This window comes from Lepidochelys kempii, chromosome 13 (assembly GCF_965140285.1).
Source record: "Lepidochelys kempii isolate rLepKem1 chromosome 13, rLepKem1.hap1, whole genome shotgun sequence".
Taxonomy (NCBI): Eukaryota; Metazoa; Chordata; order Testudines; family Cheloniidae; genus Lepidochelys; species Lepidochelys kempii.
The window spans coordinates 12520525-12537790 of NC_136392.1; the positions used below are offsets into that span (position 1 = coordinate 12520525).

A 17266-nucleotide genomic window follows, 5' to 3' on the forward strand; every position below is an offset into this window, starting at 1 on the left:
AAATTCCCCCCTCCGTGCTTTATCTCAGGTGTGACTCCCAATGAGCACAATGGAAGGAGCTCGAGCGAACACAGGAATTTAACCATCCGACTGGTCAGGCTCCTGCATTTGCAGCTGTGTGCACAATCATCATAACAGCAAGTGCAACTGCGAGAAAATTAGGCACACAATTGGATGCACATTTCTAACAAGCATGGGCCTCAATCTCCTTCCCACACTCTTTATCCTTATCTGAGACAGACTCTTCCCTTTGCCAGAGCTACCCTGCTCTAGCTCCTTTGAGTGCTTAGATCTATTCTGATATTATTATTGGTGGTGGTGTTGTCACCAATAGACTCAAGCTGCAAAACTCAGATCTTGAGCCAGATGCAAATGTCAAACATCCCAGGTTTGGGATCTGCTGTGTGGAGTCAGCTCTCAGTAATAAGAAGGGTTGTTTGTGAAATTCAGATTTCCAATTCCTGCCCCCACATGCTCCCTCTCCCCACGGCCAACTATATCATTTGCGCCCATCCTCGTTGATTAGCATTGCAACCACTCTAAGAAAGGCTGGAACAATTCCATGTCAATAAATAAATAAATAAACAAATGGTGGGGGAAGCTGGCATGAGAAGAAAGATGGAATCCTTGCCGGCAGCGTTTCCCAGAGAGGACGACGGCTCAGCCCTTCAGCTCGGTTTTCAACAACAAGGCCAGCTTCCCCCCTCCCATCCCACGTAGTGCTCATATCATCATTCTAAACGTGTGTACTACAAGGGTTTGAAAACATGCACAGCCTGGATTACCATTTATAGTTGTTTATTATTCAGGTCACAGGAAGAACCAATTTCTATTGTATCACAGGAGGATTTTTTTTTTATTAAGTTTAAGAAATTTTCCACCACCACCATAGCTGGCAAGCAGACGCAGCACATCCATTTAAGTGCAAGTGCAGAGATAACAGCAGCCAGGCATTCTATCAGGCTGAACAGAAACTTTTCCAGGAACCATCTAGTAAAACACATGACTGCCCCCCTCTACCCCCCTTGACAATATCCTGATATGTGGCAGCCATTCACTGGGCACGATGCAACAGAGTCAGTTGACTTTGTTATTCAACCTATTGTAGGGATGGTTTTTAATCCAGACTTTGTTTTTTTTTTTTAAACAAGGGAATCTCTACGTTGGCAGGATTGAGGGTGGCAGAAAGGAAGGGAAAGCTAGTTCCAGCCAGAAAATGAAACAGATGGTGTTAGCATTCTTTGTACGTGTCATGGGGGTGAAATCGTTACCATGCACTCGAGCCTAATGGGTAAACTGCAGCAAAAGCGCAGTTACCTCGGTTAATGTGCAAATAAATGCTCATCCTTTTCCCCACTAGGCCTCACCCCTTTGGGCACTGGTCTCATAAGCTAAGCGAGGCTGGCTGGTCTCAATGCTTGCCTGGGAGACATCTGAGGAAGATTCACTGAGCTGTGGAAAATGAGGTGGAGATACAGTTGGGGTCACTCCTCTTCCCATGGAATCAATCCTGGACCCTGGTTCCAGCCAGATGAGAACAGGCACAGGCCTGTGTTTTTCAATGAAATTGATAACCCAGGTCCTTGGCTCTTTGCACTTATCAAGGATCCCATGGTACTTAAGGCTAGCATCCCACCCCTGTTCATTCCATCTGGCCCCGATACTCTGATTCACTTCCTGCCCTAAACTATGTAAAGTTAAAATGCGATGGTGTTACACTTCTCAACAGGCTCTGCTTGAGCTGTGGGCAAAGCATCTTTAGAAAGAGACACAAACCCTACCACTTGCTTGTGCAGTCACTCAGTTTGTGATGCATGTATCCATCCAGATGTGCAAATATGGGTGGCTGCAGGCAAAAGGGATGCCTCCACTTTCGGATGTAGGTGCTGGTATACTTTATCTACAGAGAAGTTAACGCAGTCCCCGAAAGGTTAGGTGAACTCGAGAGATCTGACTCCCAGTTGCCTGTTCTAGTGATAGTGTTACACTGCCTTGCACCAACTGCTATTCCACACCTCTTCAGTCCGTTTGTCTAGGCTCGGGTCTTCTAAAAGAAATTGCATCTATTTCTCTTGGGGTGTCACCATGGGAGTAAAGGGCACTTAGCAGCTCAAGGACCTGCTCAGTACTTCGCCACATCAAGCCCCTAGCAACTGGAACACTGCAAGCAAATTGAACAAATTAGCTGTTGTGGCTGTTGGCTGATTTCACATTTAACCAACCACCACCAGCGTTGACACTTCTCCCCAGCACATCAGGGCTTCTCCCAAACCCCAGCCTGGTTTTCTTGGTCTCCCGCGTTCACAAGAGACCAGGGAATGGGTTAATGCAGGATGGCTGTGACTTGGCCCCTTTCTCTAGGGATTGCTAATATACCAGGGAGTGAGGAAAGCTATTCATTTAGTTGCAGCAGTCACTCTAACTGTTGCTAGGCTGATATGCAAACCCCAGGCCTCCAGCAGGAAACATTTAGTCTCCACAAGTGTCTGAGCCCGATAAAACATGCGACTGCAGTGACTTCAGGCCACTACCTTCACCAGGCAGTTTATCAAGAGCAGCAAGTGTTTTAAAATGAGACTCAGTTGTTGGGTCACCCCTTTGACCTCACATGTTAAATCTGGAGGGGAGGGGAGGGGAAAAGGTGCATCTTTCTTTAGTGAAGGAGAAACTCCAGTGGGATTTGAGCAAATTTTTTTGCCTGAGGACCATGTCAGATTTCAAAAATTGTATGGAGGGCCGGTTAGGGGAGGCTGTGCCTCCCCAAACAGCCAAGTGTGGTCTGGTCCCCACCCTCTATCCGACCCACCCCCAGACCCCTGCCTCATCCACCCCCCCACTCTCTGTCCCTCCCCAAACAGCCAAGTGTGGTCTGGTCCCCACCCTCTATCCGACCCACCCCCAGACCCCTGCCTCATCCACCCCCCCACTCTCTGTCCCTCCCCAAACAGCCAAGTGTGGTCTGGTCCCCACCCTCTATCCGACCCACCCCCAGACCCCTGCCTCATCCACCCCGCCACTAACTGACCCCCGCTACCCCATCCAACCCCCTCCTCCTTCCTCACTGCCTCCCCCAAGACCCCTGCTCCCTGACCACCCCCGCAACCCCTGCTTCAACTGCCCCCCCCGCTGGCCCATCCAACCCTTCCCCTCCTTCCTGACTCCCCCTCCATCGGGACCCCTGCACCATCCAACCACCCCTTCTCCCTGACCATCCCTGGAACCCCTGCCCCCATTCTAGCCCCCTGTTCCCCACCCTCTGACTGCCCTGCCCCATCCACACCCCCACCCCATGACCAGCCCCCGAACTCCCCCGCTCCCTCACCACGCTGCCTGGAGGTGCTACAGCCGTGCCGCCTAGCTGGAGCCAGCCATGCGCCCTGCAGCACAGAGCACCGGGTCAGGCCAGGCTCTGCAGCTGCACTGCCCCAGGAGCTCGCAGCCCCCTCGCCCAGAGCATTGCACCGGCAGCGTCGTGAGCCGAGGCTGAGGGGCCAGGGGACAGCCTCCCAGGCCAGGAGCTCAGGGGTTGGGCAGAAGGGTCCTGTGGGCCATAGTTCGCCCACCTCTGTTCTAGGACCTTGGCAAGTGTGTAGACTTTTCCTATGAAGGACTCCAACAATCAAGAAGCTGAAACCTCTTATTCCTACATCAGCATTAGCAGATTGCATTTTGAACTGGCCCTTCCCTCTAACAAAGGGATCTAAGGGGGCTTTTGGGGTTCTAGCCTGTTGGGGGGTGAGGGGAATGTTTTGTTCTCTTGCAAAAGGCTAAACGTTTCACTTTCCATTGTGTGGGTCACCACTCCATTTCCACCTGGAAAGCTCTACAGGGTGGTTCATTGTTATTCCACCAAGCCCCCCCTGGGTTTTCACAAACAGGGAGCTGGCAGCTTAGACTATTGCTTTGATGTGGCTTTTTCTAGAAATACGCTTGGGGCAAAACTGATCTGGAGCCAGGAATCTATTTCTATAATAACAGGCTGAATATCCATTGAAAGGGAGACATCAGGGTCAGTTTTTCCTTGTAACTATTGCTTCCTGTTTTGGGCACCTGTTAGGAAGTTAGCTCTAACAGGAAAATCTCCTCTTATTAATCAAAAAGGTACACTGTCATAGTTTTTTCATTCCCAAATTAATCTTTAGGGGCCTCAGTCTCTCCATTGGCTGCAGGGGGAGCTAGGTGAAGATCCTGGAGGAAGATGGAAGACTCCATTTAGCCCTCCTAATATTGAATTCAAAGGAGCTTTGCTTGAGTGAAGAACAAGGAATGCTGACAGGAGGTGCAGAGAGAGAAAAAAAAAGTCACTTGCACATCAACAGATTTGGATTTTAGGACCACCAAAACCATTGATCAAAAGGCTTGAGGGATATATATATATATATATATATATATATATATATAGCCAAATAATCTGCTGCCCTTACAGTATTTCTAAGGGTACGTCTTCACTACCCACCAGCTCGGCAGGTGGGGATTGATCATCGTGTCTCATCTAGACACTATAAATCGATCCCTGAATCGATGCCTGTACTCCACCTCAGCAGGAAGAGTAAGTGGAGTTGAGGGGGGAGCCGCCGCGTTCGATTTGCTGCCGTGAGGACGGCTAGGTAACTCTAATTAAGATACTTCAACTTCAGCTACATGAATAGCGTAGCAGAAGTTGCGAATCTTGAAACCCCCCCCAGTGTAGCCCAGCTCTAAGCTAGTGACTTCAGACCAGGAACCTCCTCCTAAGTGTAGAATCCTATTGAGACAGCATTCAATGGTGGGCGGCCACTACCACTTAAGAGTCCTGGGGCAGCAAAAGAACCTAATTACTTACACACACAGAAAAGTTCTAGGCTTATACTCCTCCCCCCCGCCCCACCCCACTGTGACCTGGATCAACAGTGTATGAAATGTATCTGCAGCCTGAAACAGCAGCAGTGACAGGAGTAAACAAATGTCCACTAGTCTAAATGGGGCATTCAGGCTGAAACAGAACCATGACACCGTAGAGGTCAATCTTGTTACCTATTTAACTGCTGAGATGTAGCAAAACCATCCAGCTAGTCTAGGATAATGGGTGGGAGCTGGGATTGTGGATAGAGTATCACCACTTTTGCCCCTAATCTGACCCCCCAATGATTTTGTGAGTCAGAATCTTATTAGCAGCAGCATAGGGTGGTGCTAAAAAACATAGGGCTGGCTTAGTCTCACTTTTTCAGTGACCAGCACTGGGGGAAGGGGGGTTTGTAGGTGTTTATAGATATGAAATAAAAAGGAAAATTAAACATGTTTAAATAGATTCATTTTATTTACTTTAAAAACAGCTGTTTGAGTGTCAAAAAGTTGAAAACCAAATTACTTTTGGCCAACTCAAGGAAGGCTCAGGGCCCTGGAGCCACCTTGCCTGAGGGCAAGTGCCAATCCTAGCATGTCTCTGGCCTGCCTGATTGAAGAGGCCCTCAGAAACCCAGCCCTTACACGAGACAGAATTTTGGCGGATCAGACTTTTGGATGGAATCAGTCGCGCAAAACTGTTCCCTTTAGACAACTTCCATTAGAAGAAGCATGTGGTTTCTTTGTGATACCATGACAACCCCCTCAGGACAATACTGATACTGCTCTCCTTGCTAGTCTCCATTGCCCAGCACCTTGGGTGATCATTTACATCATCAGCAAACGGTGGGTGCAAAACGCTACCAGCTTAGAAAGGGAGCACTGAAGACCCACTTGACACTGGACTTAATGACAACACAACGTAGGGGGCAACTAAGGGCCAGGTGCCTTAAAAGGAATGTGACTCCAATGGGAGATGCTGGAAACTGTAGTTTGAATGCAGAGAGGGGTCCAGGAGACTTGAAGGTGGCTCAGAACCTCTCAGGATCAAGTCCACAACAGCTGCAGGGTAAGGCCCAGTGTATCCAATTCAAGTCAATTTCATTTGTCTCTTTAATACCATATTTATTTGGCTGGAGCCTACAAAATAGTATTGAGTGGTTAAAAAAAATAAGCTGATTGCTGCTCCTTGTAAAAACATGCACTTACCCTAGGTAGTCTATTGTCTCTTTATTTGGCTGTTGTACCATAGGCATAAAAATGTTACATTTACCCATTTGTTCAAATATGTAAAAAAAAGTTTTAATCCATTCCTGACATTCTCCTAAACTTTGCCAGCCAACAGCCTGAAAAAACGGTCTAACTTTTACATAAATACTGTCAATTTCTCCATTAGTTGCAGCATAACAAAAGATCCATCAAAGTAGACAATATGTTCATTATTCCAGGTGGGGGGTTTTTGTTTGATTTTTTGCATTTTAAAAATATACCTAAGTCTGAGATAATCTTAAGAGTAACAATTACAAGAAAAATATTACAGTGCGTTGACTAAAGGAATATTCTGCTTTCCTTAAAGCCAATATTCCCTTTTGCATGTTGAAGTGATTCAGCAATTACTTAGGAACTTTTACTGACATACAATAATTTAGTAAAATGAGAATTAAACAAGGCAGATACTTACTACTATTCTTCTGTCTGCAATTCACAGCTCATGCGAATAAAATCGCAATAAATATTAAAAAATAGTTTCTTTTTCTTTTTTCTGTAAGGCATCTGAGTATTACAAAGTTTTTGTACAACCAAAAAATACGATTGCTTTTTATCCATGTTCTCCGAGTACCTTGTGTACCTCGACAGTAAATGAGAGGATTGCAGATTTGATTTGGGGAAGGGGAGGGGAGTAGGAAACAACTGACGGATGGGGAAGGAGTGGGAGTGAAGGTGACAGGCAATGGAAGCAGATCACTAAGTGTGCAAGAAACTGTAGTTTTCCTTTTAACATTTCAGTCAATTTAAGTCCATCTTCAAGACAATATTTGCCCTGATTGAAAGAAACTTACCGGAAGTCCTTTTCCATGAGCACAGTCAGACAGCAAGGGTTTAGGCTTGTCCTTAACACTATAAATAGCTTAGGTATTCGTATACACCTAGTAAGGTTGGGTGGTTTTGTTTTCTGCTTTTTTGTTTGTATCCTTCCACTGTAAAAGAGACTGTCCTACATGGTGAACGCACGGGCAGGGCCCTTACTGCATACGGTCAGGCTGCAGCTGCTGGGGCTGATACTGAACAAAAGCTGTGGTGTGTGCTGCCGGATTGCTAGCAGTGATGGGCTGCTGAACTGCGCTCGTGTAGCCGTATCCCACAAACCCAGCAGCAGGAGAGGCGGCGTAGGGGTACTGGTCGTAGGCAGCTGTGGTGTACTGGGTGTAGGCTTGGCTCGCAGAGGTGTAGTCTATGTAGGGAGATGTGATAGACTGCACAGGGGTTGGGATGACCACACTAGGCTGAACAATAGCTTGAGGGTAAATATAGTGAGGGGTGAGCCTGTGGAGTCAAAACAGACAGAAAGTCAGTCAGGTTTCCACCCCAAAAAAACCCTTAAGTGCACTGAAAACAGAGACAGTGAGGCCTGTCAACACTATCCAGGTGCTAGGGGTGCCAGCTTAATTAAAAAGGTGGGCACAATTAAAGAAAGGCAAAATCCTGAAGGTTAGAAGTAGCACAAGGAGAAGCTCATACTGTGGGTACTTAGCGGATCCTTATCCTCCCTTATCTCTGTTCCTCTAATCTTGGTTCTCATGCCCCTTCCACTACAGTACCCTCCACTGAATTGCAATGACAGGGGAAAGAAACCTGGCTGGGATGTCTTGAGGGAAAAAACCTCTCCGGCTCCACTGAAATGGTTCTCACCGGCTTCTCCCTGAAGTCTTGGGGCCTCTGTCTTCCATCTGCCCCATCACCTTCCTCTCTCTCGCTTCTCTGACCTTCCCCTCCACTGTGTTGCCGTCTCCTTTGGCAGCTCCTCCTGCTGGTGTCCTCAAAGCTGTATTCTTGGTCACCGCCTCCTCTCCCAGGGTGATCTCATCTACTCTCATGGCCTCTACTCTCCCCTTTATGCTGGGGACACGCAGACCTCCTCCTCTACCCAGTGAGTAGATCTGATTCCAAGACAGTATGCTGGCTTGTTGCCAACTCAAGTTAAAAAACAAAACAAAAAACGCTACAGCCCAGCTTCAGCCTGCTGGCTTCCTAATCCCCGTGTGCTTTCCCCAGTGCAGCTTAACAGCACCACCCGCCTCCTCCTCACACTTCCCTTGTGTCACCTAGACTCCTTCCTGTATGTTACTTCTTTCGCCTCCTTTTAATAATCTGACTAGCCCAATTTGTCCCAGGCACTAAAACACTGGTCTAGGAACTCTCATCTCCTGCTCTGAGTACGGCAACTGCCTCACTTGCCTCCCAGCTGCCTGCATCATGCTCACCAGTCCCCCTCCCAGTCTTTCCACACCACCACAGCCAAAATTACCTCCAGGACCCTCAGTCCCAGCATCACCTGTGTCTAACCGGTCCATTGAACCTTACATACCAACCATGTCTCTGCACCTTTGCAGTCCCAAATAACCCTGATCTGGCATATTTCTATTGTGCTTCCTTCAACAATACCGGCCTCACTATCTTTTGTTTCCTTCTACACTGTCCTTTGTGCCTGGAATGGCCACCTGGCCCTGGGACACCAGACCTTCTGCCCTTCCATCAGTTAAACCCTCCCAGAGGCTTGCTCCTTCCACAAGGGCCAGACATAGAAATAAGAGTGTGTTAGCTTTGTTTTTTACCTCCCTTTGTTAATCTAACTGCCTTCTCTGGCCCGGCTGCAAGCTCTAAGGAGTAAGGACTCCTGATCTGTGTCTTGCACAGCACCAGGCACAATGGTGGTGTTTAAATAGTAGCAAGGGGGAAGGGAGGGGTGTCCATCTTGGGCTGGCATCCCACAGCTGCCTTCCCCCCGCCCAGGCTCAGCTCCTTGTTTCCTCCTGACTCTAGCTCAGTGGGCCAGTCCCATGGCCTCTGCACTTCCCAAGGCACCATTAAAATGGCATGATCTCCTATCCCTTGGGAATTCCTCTGTAAACAGATGTGAGGCTATTCACCCCTAAGCCCTTATCAGGATGCTTTTACTAGGTATGGACTGGTAGCTCCAGGATATAATCAGAGTAAAGGGCTTATCATGCCAGCTTATCATCTACAATATATTTACACTAGTGTTTCCCCAATGCCAGGCTGCTTGGAGGAAACAGCTACATGGCGATTGTTGTAAAACATGAACTGTTAGTTTGGTTTGCTTTCCTTTGCTTCCCAGCAGCTGCCATGTCAACAATCTGCTGCCCCCCAAAAACCAAGCTGTGACTTGCATTATTTTCAGTATTTGTGACCTTTATGCCACTTCTCTTTCAACTCATGGGGTACCTAACCGGAACATCAGATAAAAGAGCACAGATGATAAAGAGGAGCTACCTAGCTTTACACAGTGCTATCCTCTCTTGGAAAAACAGACTCCCTGCTTGTGGTGAAAACCATTCACTGGACTAGACTTAAGGCACCATTTTCATTATCAGTGCTGGGCCCCACTTACATGAGAGCTATGGTCTTTTACTGTGAATGGGAATCCAAACTTCAGAGTGAACCTTGTATCACCATCTAGCTCCCTACTTGACCAGCTCAGTCCCTAGGTATTCACTCTGCACTTTAAACTGGATACTGTATTCTTCACTTTCTGTCCTAAATTATTGTGTTGCTGTACACTGTTAAACAGCTGATAGGTCACATCCTGGACGTGGCTGTATTGCTAAGCAAATTTTAGTGATACTCTTGTAAGAGCGTTTAGGATGAAAATAATCTGAGATTATTCATACAAAGAGCTTCTATTAATGAGCTAAAAGCTGCTGACTATGAAGAACCAAAAAGAGCCAAAAAAACCAAAACAAAAAACACCAGGCCTCAAACTGTGAGCAAGATCGCGCAAACCTGAAAACAGAAATCTGCTCAAACAAACTGAACTGGCCAACACAAGGGATGCAAGGGGATGTCCAAGAATCTGCAGGTACAAGTGTCATTAGTCTGGACAATTCCTGATTTTACATGTAAAAACACTTCGGTGCACAAGATGGCTGCAGTTTCAGAGACTGCTTGAGAAATTGTTGCCCCAGTGCATTTCGCCACACGCCCAAAACTGGGTCTGCAGAAACAATCATTCTTCAAAAATAAAAACCAAGATGAGCTTCTGTTGCACCAAAAAGCTGGCATTACACTAAACTTGTTACATAGAAATACCCTCCTCTGTTGCACCAACATATTTAAATAAGCATAAAAAAAACTAAGAAGCAATTCAAAAAAATGCAGTGTTTAAATCCTGCCAAATGGATCTGGGGTAAACATTTTCACAAGTGCTTACATGTTTTAGGAGCACAAGTCCTATCTTCCAAAGTCTCCCATTGAGTCAATTAAACGTAGGAGCCCAAGTACCTAAACCACTTTTAAAAATGGGACTTTCAAAAATGTTACCCCTGGCCAATAAATCATTGGATTACCAATTAGAGGTGGAAAAGACCCAAACAATCTAATCTATTCCGCTGTGAGGACAGGACATAGTCCCCTGCAAGAAGAGGTTTTATCATGATTTGTGAACAAAAATTAAATTGGTTTGTGTCAGTTCCTCTGACCTTGCTTGTATTGGGCATTGTTCAGTACCTACTAGACAGTTCTATATAGATTCCAGTATAGTGAGTTACAGAACAACCTGTGGTTGCTGTAAACTCTCCTCCTCCTCCTCTCTAATTATTCAGTGCATGCTCCTGTTGGTCATTCTGACCATCAGAACATGGCATAGCCTTTTCCACATCCGAGTCCCAGTTCGGGAATCTCCTCTAAGCAAGGGCTCATCTAAGCAGGGTTCTCAAGCCAACACTTCACTTTTTCCTAGCTAGATCCCTGGCTCAGAATGTGAACAGCTCGCACAGCCACTGCGGTTGCCCCGCAGCAACAGCTGCCTTAGGAGCTATAGCTCTCATCAGCAAAGCAATTCAGAAACAGCACTATCCCTTGAAGGGGCAGACTTGAGACTATTACCTCAAATCTCTGGAGGGCTAGGAGCAGTCACAAATCCAGCAGCCAACCCACTCCTAGATCTACTGTATGAATCAATAACCTCATGTTCTTTAGGTCCATGAATGTCTCTATCCATTGGCACTCATCTAATGGAGTAGAATGAAACAAGAACCTGCTAGAAATTCGTGTCTTTTTGTTGGTTTTAATTCTGATCTGAATTAGGGATAGGATGGAGTTTGAGGCTAAATCAGGGCTAAAGTGCAAATTCATATCCAACGGTGTCAAAATCTCACAAGCTCTTGCAAGGTTTCAGCCGTACCCAGCTCAGAAGCAGGCCCTTTACAGATCTGAACCTAACTTAGAACCATAAAGGTGGGTTCAGACTGGAAGATTTGAATCTAATCCAGATGCAGGATTCTGGTGCTGGCCCATCTCTTGTTTCAAATATTTTTTTAAAATATATTTCTGCATCAGTGTTAATCTTCCCCAATCCACGTAAAGGATTAAACAGTTGCTCTCACTTGTACTAGCCTATGTGACAAAGTTAGAGAAGAGCGGGTCAGATCGTCTCCCTAATTCTAACATTATTCTATCAAGGAGTCCTCTTTTAAAAAGTTTGTTTTTGAAGAAGCGCTCCTTCCAGACGAGAGGGTGACCTGTAACCAACCCTCTTCCCTACCCATCCAAGTTTTGGTCCTTCTAATAATGCATTCCCAGCAACTCTAGGGAAAGGGCTTGGTATGATTTTTAAAAGTGAATGCTTAAGTTCAACAAAAAGCCCCACACCAAACCCAAACCCCTGCATGCCTTGTGTTTGCACTCACAATTCTGTCCACAATCATTTTTGCCCACACATGCAAATTTACAAGTGCTCACCTAGAGGCTGTGGGTTGAGGCCCTTTTGAGCATTTGGCTCTAAATAGTCTCGTTAAAAACAGCTATCCCAAGTACCTAGTAACTCCCATGCAAAACTCTGGGCCAAGCTGCTGACATCTCCCACTCAGACCTAACCTGTCCACACTCCAACATGTGAGCACACTGAAAGCATAAAGATGCTAAGTAGGATAGAAGTCTTTGAAATGCCTAATGATGTCCATGGGTGACATGAAAGTTTGTCACCAGACACATCAATTCTCTTTGCTGCATTTCAGGCCAAATTTACAAGAGTAGATGCCAGCGTTGCACGTGGAATGTATCCCTGGACAGAAACAGACCAGGAAACATTCAGAACCAACAGAGGTGCATGAGAAAAATCTTACTGCAGCAGCATTGCATGTTCTCCATGTATGCGTGCGCACAACCTCCACATCTATTTCCTGGCCATTTGGCTGGATGCATGTGCACTTTAAGAGAAAAAAGGACCCAATCCTGCAAGGCACTGAGCCTACAACTCCCAATAACTTTGGTGGGAGCTGAAGGTGTTCAGTATCTGGCAGGACTGGACTTAACTTGCCCAAAAACCTCAAACTACAGAACACTACAAACTTTTTTTAAAAATGCATGTTTCTTTAAATTGTAGCTGACAAGATAAAGTGGTCAAACAGATCTAGAACACTAACTTTTTGACTATTTTCTTCCTCTTAGTATTTGCTTCTCTCAAAATAGGACACTGTATAATAAACAGTATTAAGACCAAAGTAGCATGTACTTCTGTAGTTCCTGTCCAAAGCCAAGCCCCAGCCCAGCACATGTACTAATGCATGCTAAACACCTTCTTTTATTATGTTCAAAAAAATCACACACAGCAACTCCAGAATCCATTTCTATTTAAAGGGACCACTGGCAGTTTTTAGTTGCAGCTAGACATTTCAATCAGGGTATGATGCTGATTGGACTTTAACTGGATGAGCAGATAGCAACTCATTTATTGAAAACAAAAACAAAACTCAACTTACAAACCAAGGTATAGGTCAACTTTGATTACTAGCAACTACAAAGAAAACACAACAAAGTGCAGCACAATGAAGTTATCTGCTGGCTGGGTTTACTAGTCACAAGTGGTCTTAAGCTGTATTTTCAGATTAAGAAAGGCTGTTCATAGGCCTTTTAAAGCTTTGCCTCACACAACATTTGTGTTTGACGTCCATCTTTTCTACAAGTAGCAATCATCTGCGATCAAGGTAAAAATGAAACAAGCTGTGTAGTTCATCAAAAGCCTTTCTGGATAATTTAATTACATTTTAAAGTGATATTTTAAGATTCTCATTCTCCTGCTGTGGAATTCTGTCATCTGGGTATGTCAATTAGTTTTGAAGAAAAAAAAAAAAAATAGGTCAATGAGACTTTAGGGCCTCCCCAAAAGTTCTGAAAGCCAGAAAAGAACTTCATCCAAAATACACCATGTGATTATAAAATGTCAAGTGATCAGCAATTGTCACACAAAGTCATCCTGTGAATAGCAACAATACAAGATGCTACAGGGTATTATGATCAATCACTGGTAGAGGCCACATACACTTTGAGAACACAATGAACAACATGGTCAAACCTAAAATTAGAATCACGGGTGCTTGCTGGAGAGACTCAAGGGCTTTGCTTTGTGCCTTTGGCCAAAGGCAGCGTAAGATGGCTGGCGATCAGGATCGGGGCGCTAACCCAACATTCCTAACTATGTGGCACAACGCCACACCTGCCCCAACAGCCAAAATTAAAAGACAATGAGAGACATGGTTACAGAGCCATCGGAGGAGGACACAGACTTAGCTTTTGATTTTATTCCGCAAGTTAAAAATAATAGGATGAATATAGCTTGTTTGTAATTCAGTTCATGCTGGAAACACACTTCACATATTTGAACATTTTAGGGAGGGCTTAAATGTAAAATACATTTGATTGAACAGAGTAAAGATGCAGCTCCCAATACATTCAAAACAGGCTTTAAAAGCAACCAAAAAAACCAATCACCACCCTACACAGAATGTGCTGACTGGGTAATTTGGCCTTTACGAGGCTTACTTTTAACAACTCCAGTTGTTGGATTCTCCCTGAGAGCATTTATAGTCACACCCACACACCCTGTTAGCATCGTTACTGTAGGATGCGGTGTTCAGAATAGATTCATAGATATTTAGGCCAGAAGGGACCATTATGATCATCTAGTCTGACCTCCTGCACAATGCAGGCCACAGAATTTCACCCACCACTCCTAAAAAAGACCTCACACCTATATCTGTGCTATTGAAGTCCTCAAATTGTAGTTTGAAGACCTCAAGGAGCAGAGAATCCTCCAGCAAGTGACCCGTGCCCCATGCTACAGAGGAAGGCGAAAAACCTCCAGGGCCTTCCAATCTGCCCTGGAGGAAAATTCCTTCCCGACCCCAAATATGGCGATCAGCTAAACCCTGAGCATATGGGCAAGATTCATCAGCCAGATACTACAGAAAATTCTTTCCCGGGTAACTTGGATCTTACCCCATCTAAAAACCCATCACAGGCCATTGGGCCTATTTACCATGAATATTTAATTACCAAAACCATGTTATCCCATCATACCATCTCCTCCATAAACTTATCGAGTTTAATCTTAAAGCAAGATAGATCTTTTGCCCCCACTACTTCCCTCGGAAGGCTATTCCAAAACTTCACTCCTCTGATGGTTAGAAACCTTCGTCTAATTTCTAATCTAAATTTCCTAGTGGCCAGTTTATATCCATTTGTTCTTGTGTCCACATTGGTACTGAGTTTAAATAATTCCTCTCCCTCTCTGGTATTTATCCCTCTGATATATTTATAGAGAGCAATCATATCTCCCCTCAACCTTCTTTTAGTTAGGCTAAACAAGCCAAGCTCCCTGAGTCTCCTTTCATAAGACAAGTTTTCCATTCCTCGGATCATCCTAGTAGCCCTTCTCTGTACCTGTTCCAGTTTAAATTCATCCTTCTTAAACATGGGAGACGAGAACTGCACACAGTATTCCAGGTGAGGTCTCACCAGTGCCTTATATAACGGTACTAAAACCTCCTTATCCCTACTGGAAATACCTCTCCTGATGCATCCCAAGACGACATTAGCTTTTTTCACAGCCATATCACATTGGCAGCTCATAGTCATCCTATGATCAACCAATACTCCAAGGTCCAGAATACTGTAGGTTGGGTTTGTTTTAGGCAGCTAGTTGACAGTGGCACTCTGAGGGTCACCCAGGAAGGATGCAAGACACCTAGAGGACTAGCCTCTCATGCTGCGAGGGAAGAGTGCCAACTATGTTGCATACTGCCCAGGACTCTCCCCCTTCCCAACAGCTCTCCACAATAGCACGTGGGCAGGACTATTCTAAACCCTCGCAGTCCCGCTGCCACCAGCCACGCGGCAGGATTGCTACGAGGCCATTTGTAATGCCGGTGTGCTGCACAGATTGAAGAGTAGAGGAGACAGGCTGAGGGGGAAGCATCGAGGAAGGTGGGTGGGTGGCTCATTCGCTCCCACAGCTTGCTCAGCTCTAGCTCCCAAAGCAGCCATGAGGTTGGGCTTTGCTTGGTTGCTTTAGAGAGAGAGGGTAGCCCGACTGCTATTCTTCCCACCATCCTCCCCCTTCTCTAGGAACAGACTTGCTACACAGCCTTTTGTAAACAGACCAGAAATAAAAAGGTAGGAGACACAGTGGGCCTCCCGTATGACCTAGACAACATCCCTATAAATAAGACAAACCCCATCCTATGGGGTAGACAAAAGTGCTGTCGAAGCATTCAAAGAATCAGCAGTATGTGCTAAGGGCACGTCAGAGGCATGAGCCTGCTTTGGAGGGTTAGCACAGAAATGCCAAGTTGCCTATTGCTTGAGTACACAACGTACAGGGCGCCTGGCAGCTGCACGATCAGCACACGAGTGCTATTGGCCAAACAGTCTCCTTATTTCTTGAAGAAAGGAAGAAAAAAAAAGCCCTTTGTGTTTGCCAACAAGTGCAGGCGTAAGACATCTGGCCACTGGAACTGGGTGTCTCTATTTTCATTCCAGCTGACTGTTCAGCAGCTAAGGGACATGTTTAAAGGATAATTCCTTTGGGTTCAGTGTGCTGAAAGGTGGCTAGTCTGAGCGCCCTGCAGACGGAAGTCGCTGTTCTAAACAGTACTGAAGGCCTCCCTGCCATCCCATACCCCTGTGCCATCCCCTGGCTCTGGGATGCCAATAGGCCTCATACTTTTAGTAGCAATAGTATTACAGCAGCACCTAGACACCTCCACTGAGATCGCCACACTGCGCTAGGTGCTGGATGGATACCTAGCAAGGGACAGTCTGTGCTTTAAAAGTTTACAGCTTTTAAAGAACGTATAATTCCTACTGGACAAGTGAGAAATGGAAGACTGACATATAGGCCCTGGACCATCAAGCACTCAGGTAAATGGAACTACTTCCAGGGTTAAAGTAAAGCATGAGTGCAAGCATTTGCAGGATAGGGGCCTATGTACCTCACTCAAGGCCACACAGGAAGACTGTTGGAGTTAGGAATTGAACTTGCATATCAGAAGTCCCAGTTCAGTTGGACAAAATAGTCCCTCCTCTCCGATGCTGAGCTGGGATAAAACAATCTTCGGGGTGAAGCACAGTTCAGATATCATACTTTAGACTCTGGTTTCTCTTCTGCGACTGCCAAGAAGGATTCCCAACTTTGGTGGAGATTTTGTCGGCATCTGTCCACCAGGAATTCAACTGACCAGCAACCTCATTCCACATAGGCTGCCAGAACAATCAGATGGTAACAACAATTACTCTACTGTTGTGGGTTGGATTGGAATCAGTGACCGGACACCAAACTTCTGAACCCTCCAGTCTCCTCAAAGCTTGTTAAAGTTAGCACTGAGAAAGGAAGTCTAGGACCGCTCTCTTACTTCAGTGTCTTCTGTGCCACTAACTGGATATTTTTGCCCTTTCCAAGTGAGATCCAAACAGATATTCTACAAATGCTTCAACAATAATTCTCTCCTTACATGTATATGATTTGCCTTATGTGCCCTCCAGGTGACCTTAAATTAGCAGGTGTTTTATTGTAACTCATTTGCCTTTTTTAAAAAAAAATAAAAATGGAGCATCTTAGGAAAACTCTGGCTCCTCCTCTGTCTTACGCTCTTACTCCTCTGGTTCAGCAAGAAGATTTACTCAGCAGTCTGAGCATGCTCAGAATTTCAGTAATTGTGTTTACTGCTTCCTTGTTGGGATTATGCAGTCAACACTCTGGGAGAAAACTAGGAAAGGGCTATATGCCAGTGTCACTGATTGGGATTGGGAGAGGAGTGGAAAACATGCACACAGTAAGACCTGAGGCTATTACTATTGGCCACAGAATTGGCACAAAGGCTACCAAACCCACTGGAGAGAATGAGAAGTGTCAGAGCTGGGTTAAATCAAA

At 45.6% G+C, this 17266-nt stretch overlaps 1 protein-coding gene across 4 annotated transcripts in view; it reads right to left on the minus strand.

Moving 5' to 3' along the window:
- The window catches only part of RBM38 (RNA binding motif protein 38), a 115826-nt gene that overhangs the window by 89524 nt on the left and 9036 nt on the right, over nucleotides 1–17266 (minus strand). Inside the window, exons 4-5 of one of the 4 annotated variants that reach the window (XR_012154664.2) lie at nucleotides 6503–7365; nucleotides 5274–5961 (exon numbers count right to left, since the gene is read on the minus strand). The exons of 2 other annotated variants lie outside the window; for them this stretch is intronic. Coding sequence is in view for 1 of the 2 variants with exons in the window: in XM_073309289.2 (XP_073165390.1) it covers nucleotides 7065–7365 (301 nt within the window). In the remaining variant the exon portion in view is untranslated. Of the gene's footprint in view, nucleotides 1–5273; nucleotides 7366–17266 lie in introns of those variants that run through there. One more of the 4 variants, XM_073309289.2, reaches the window with a different exon arrangement.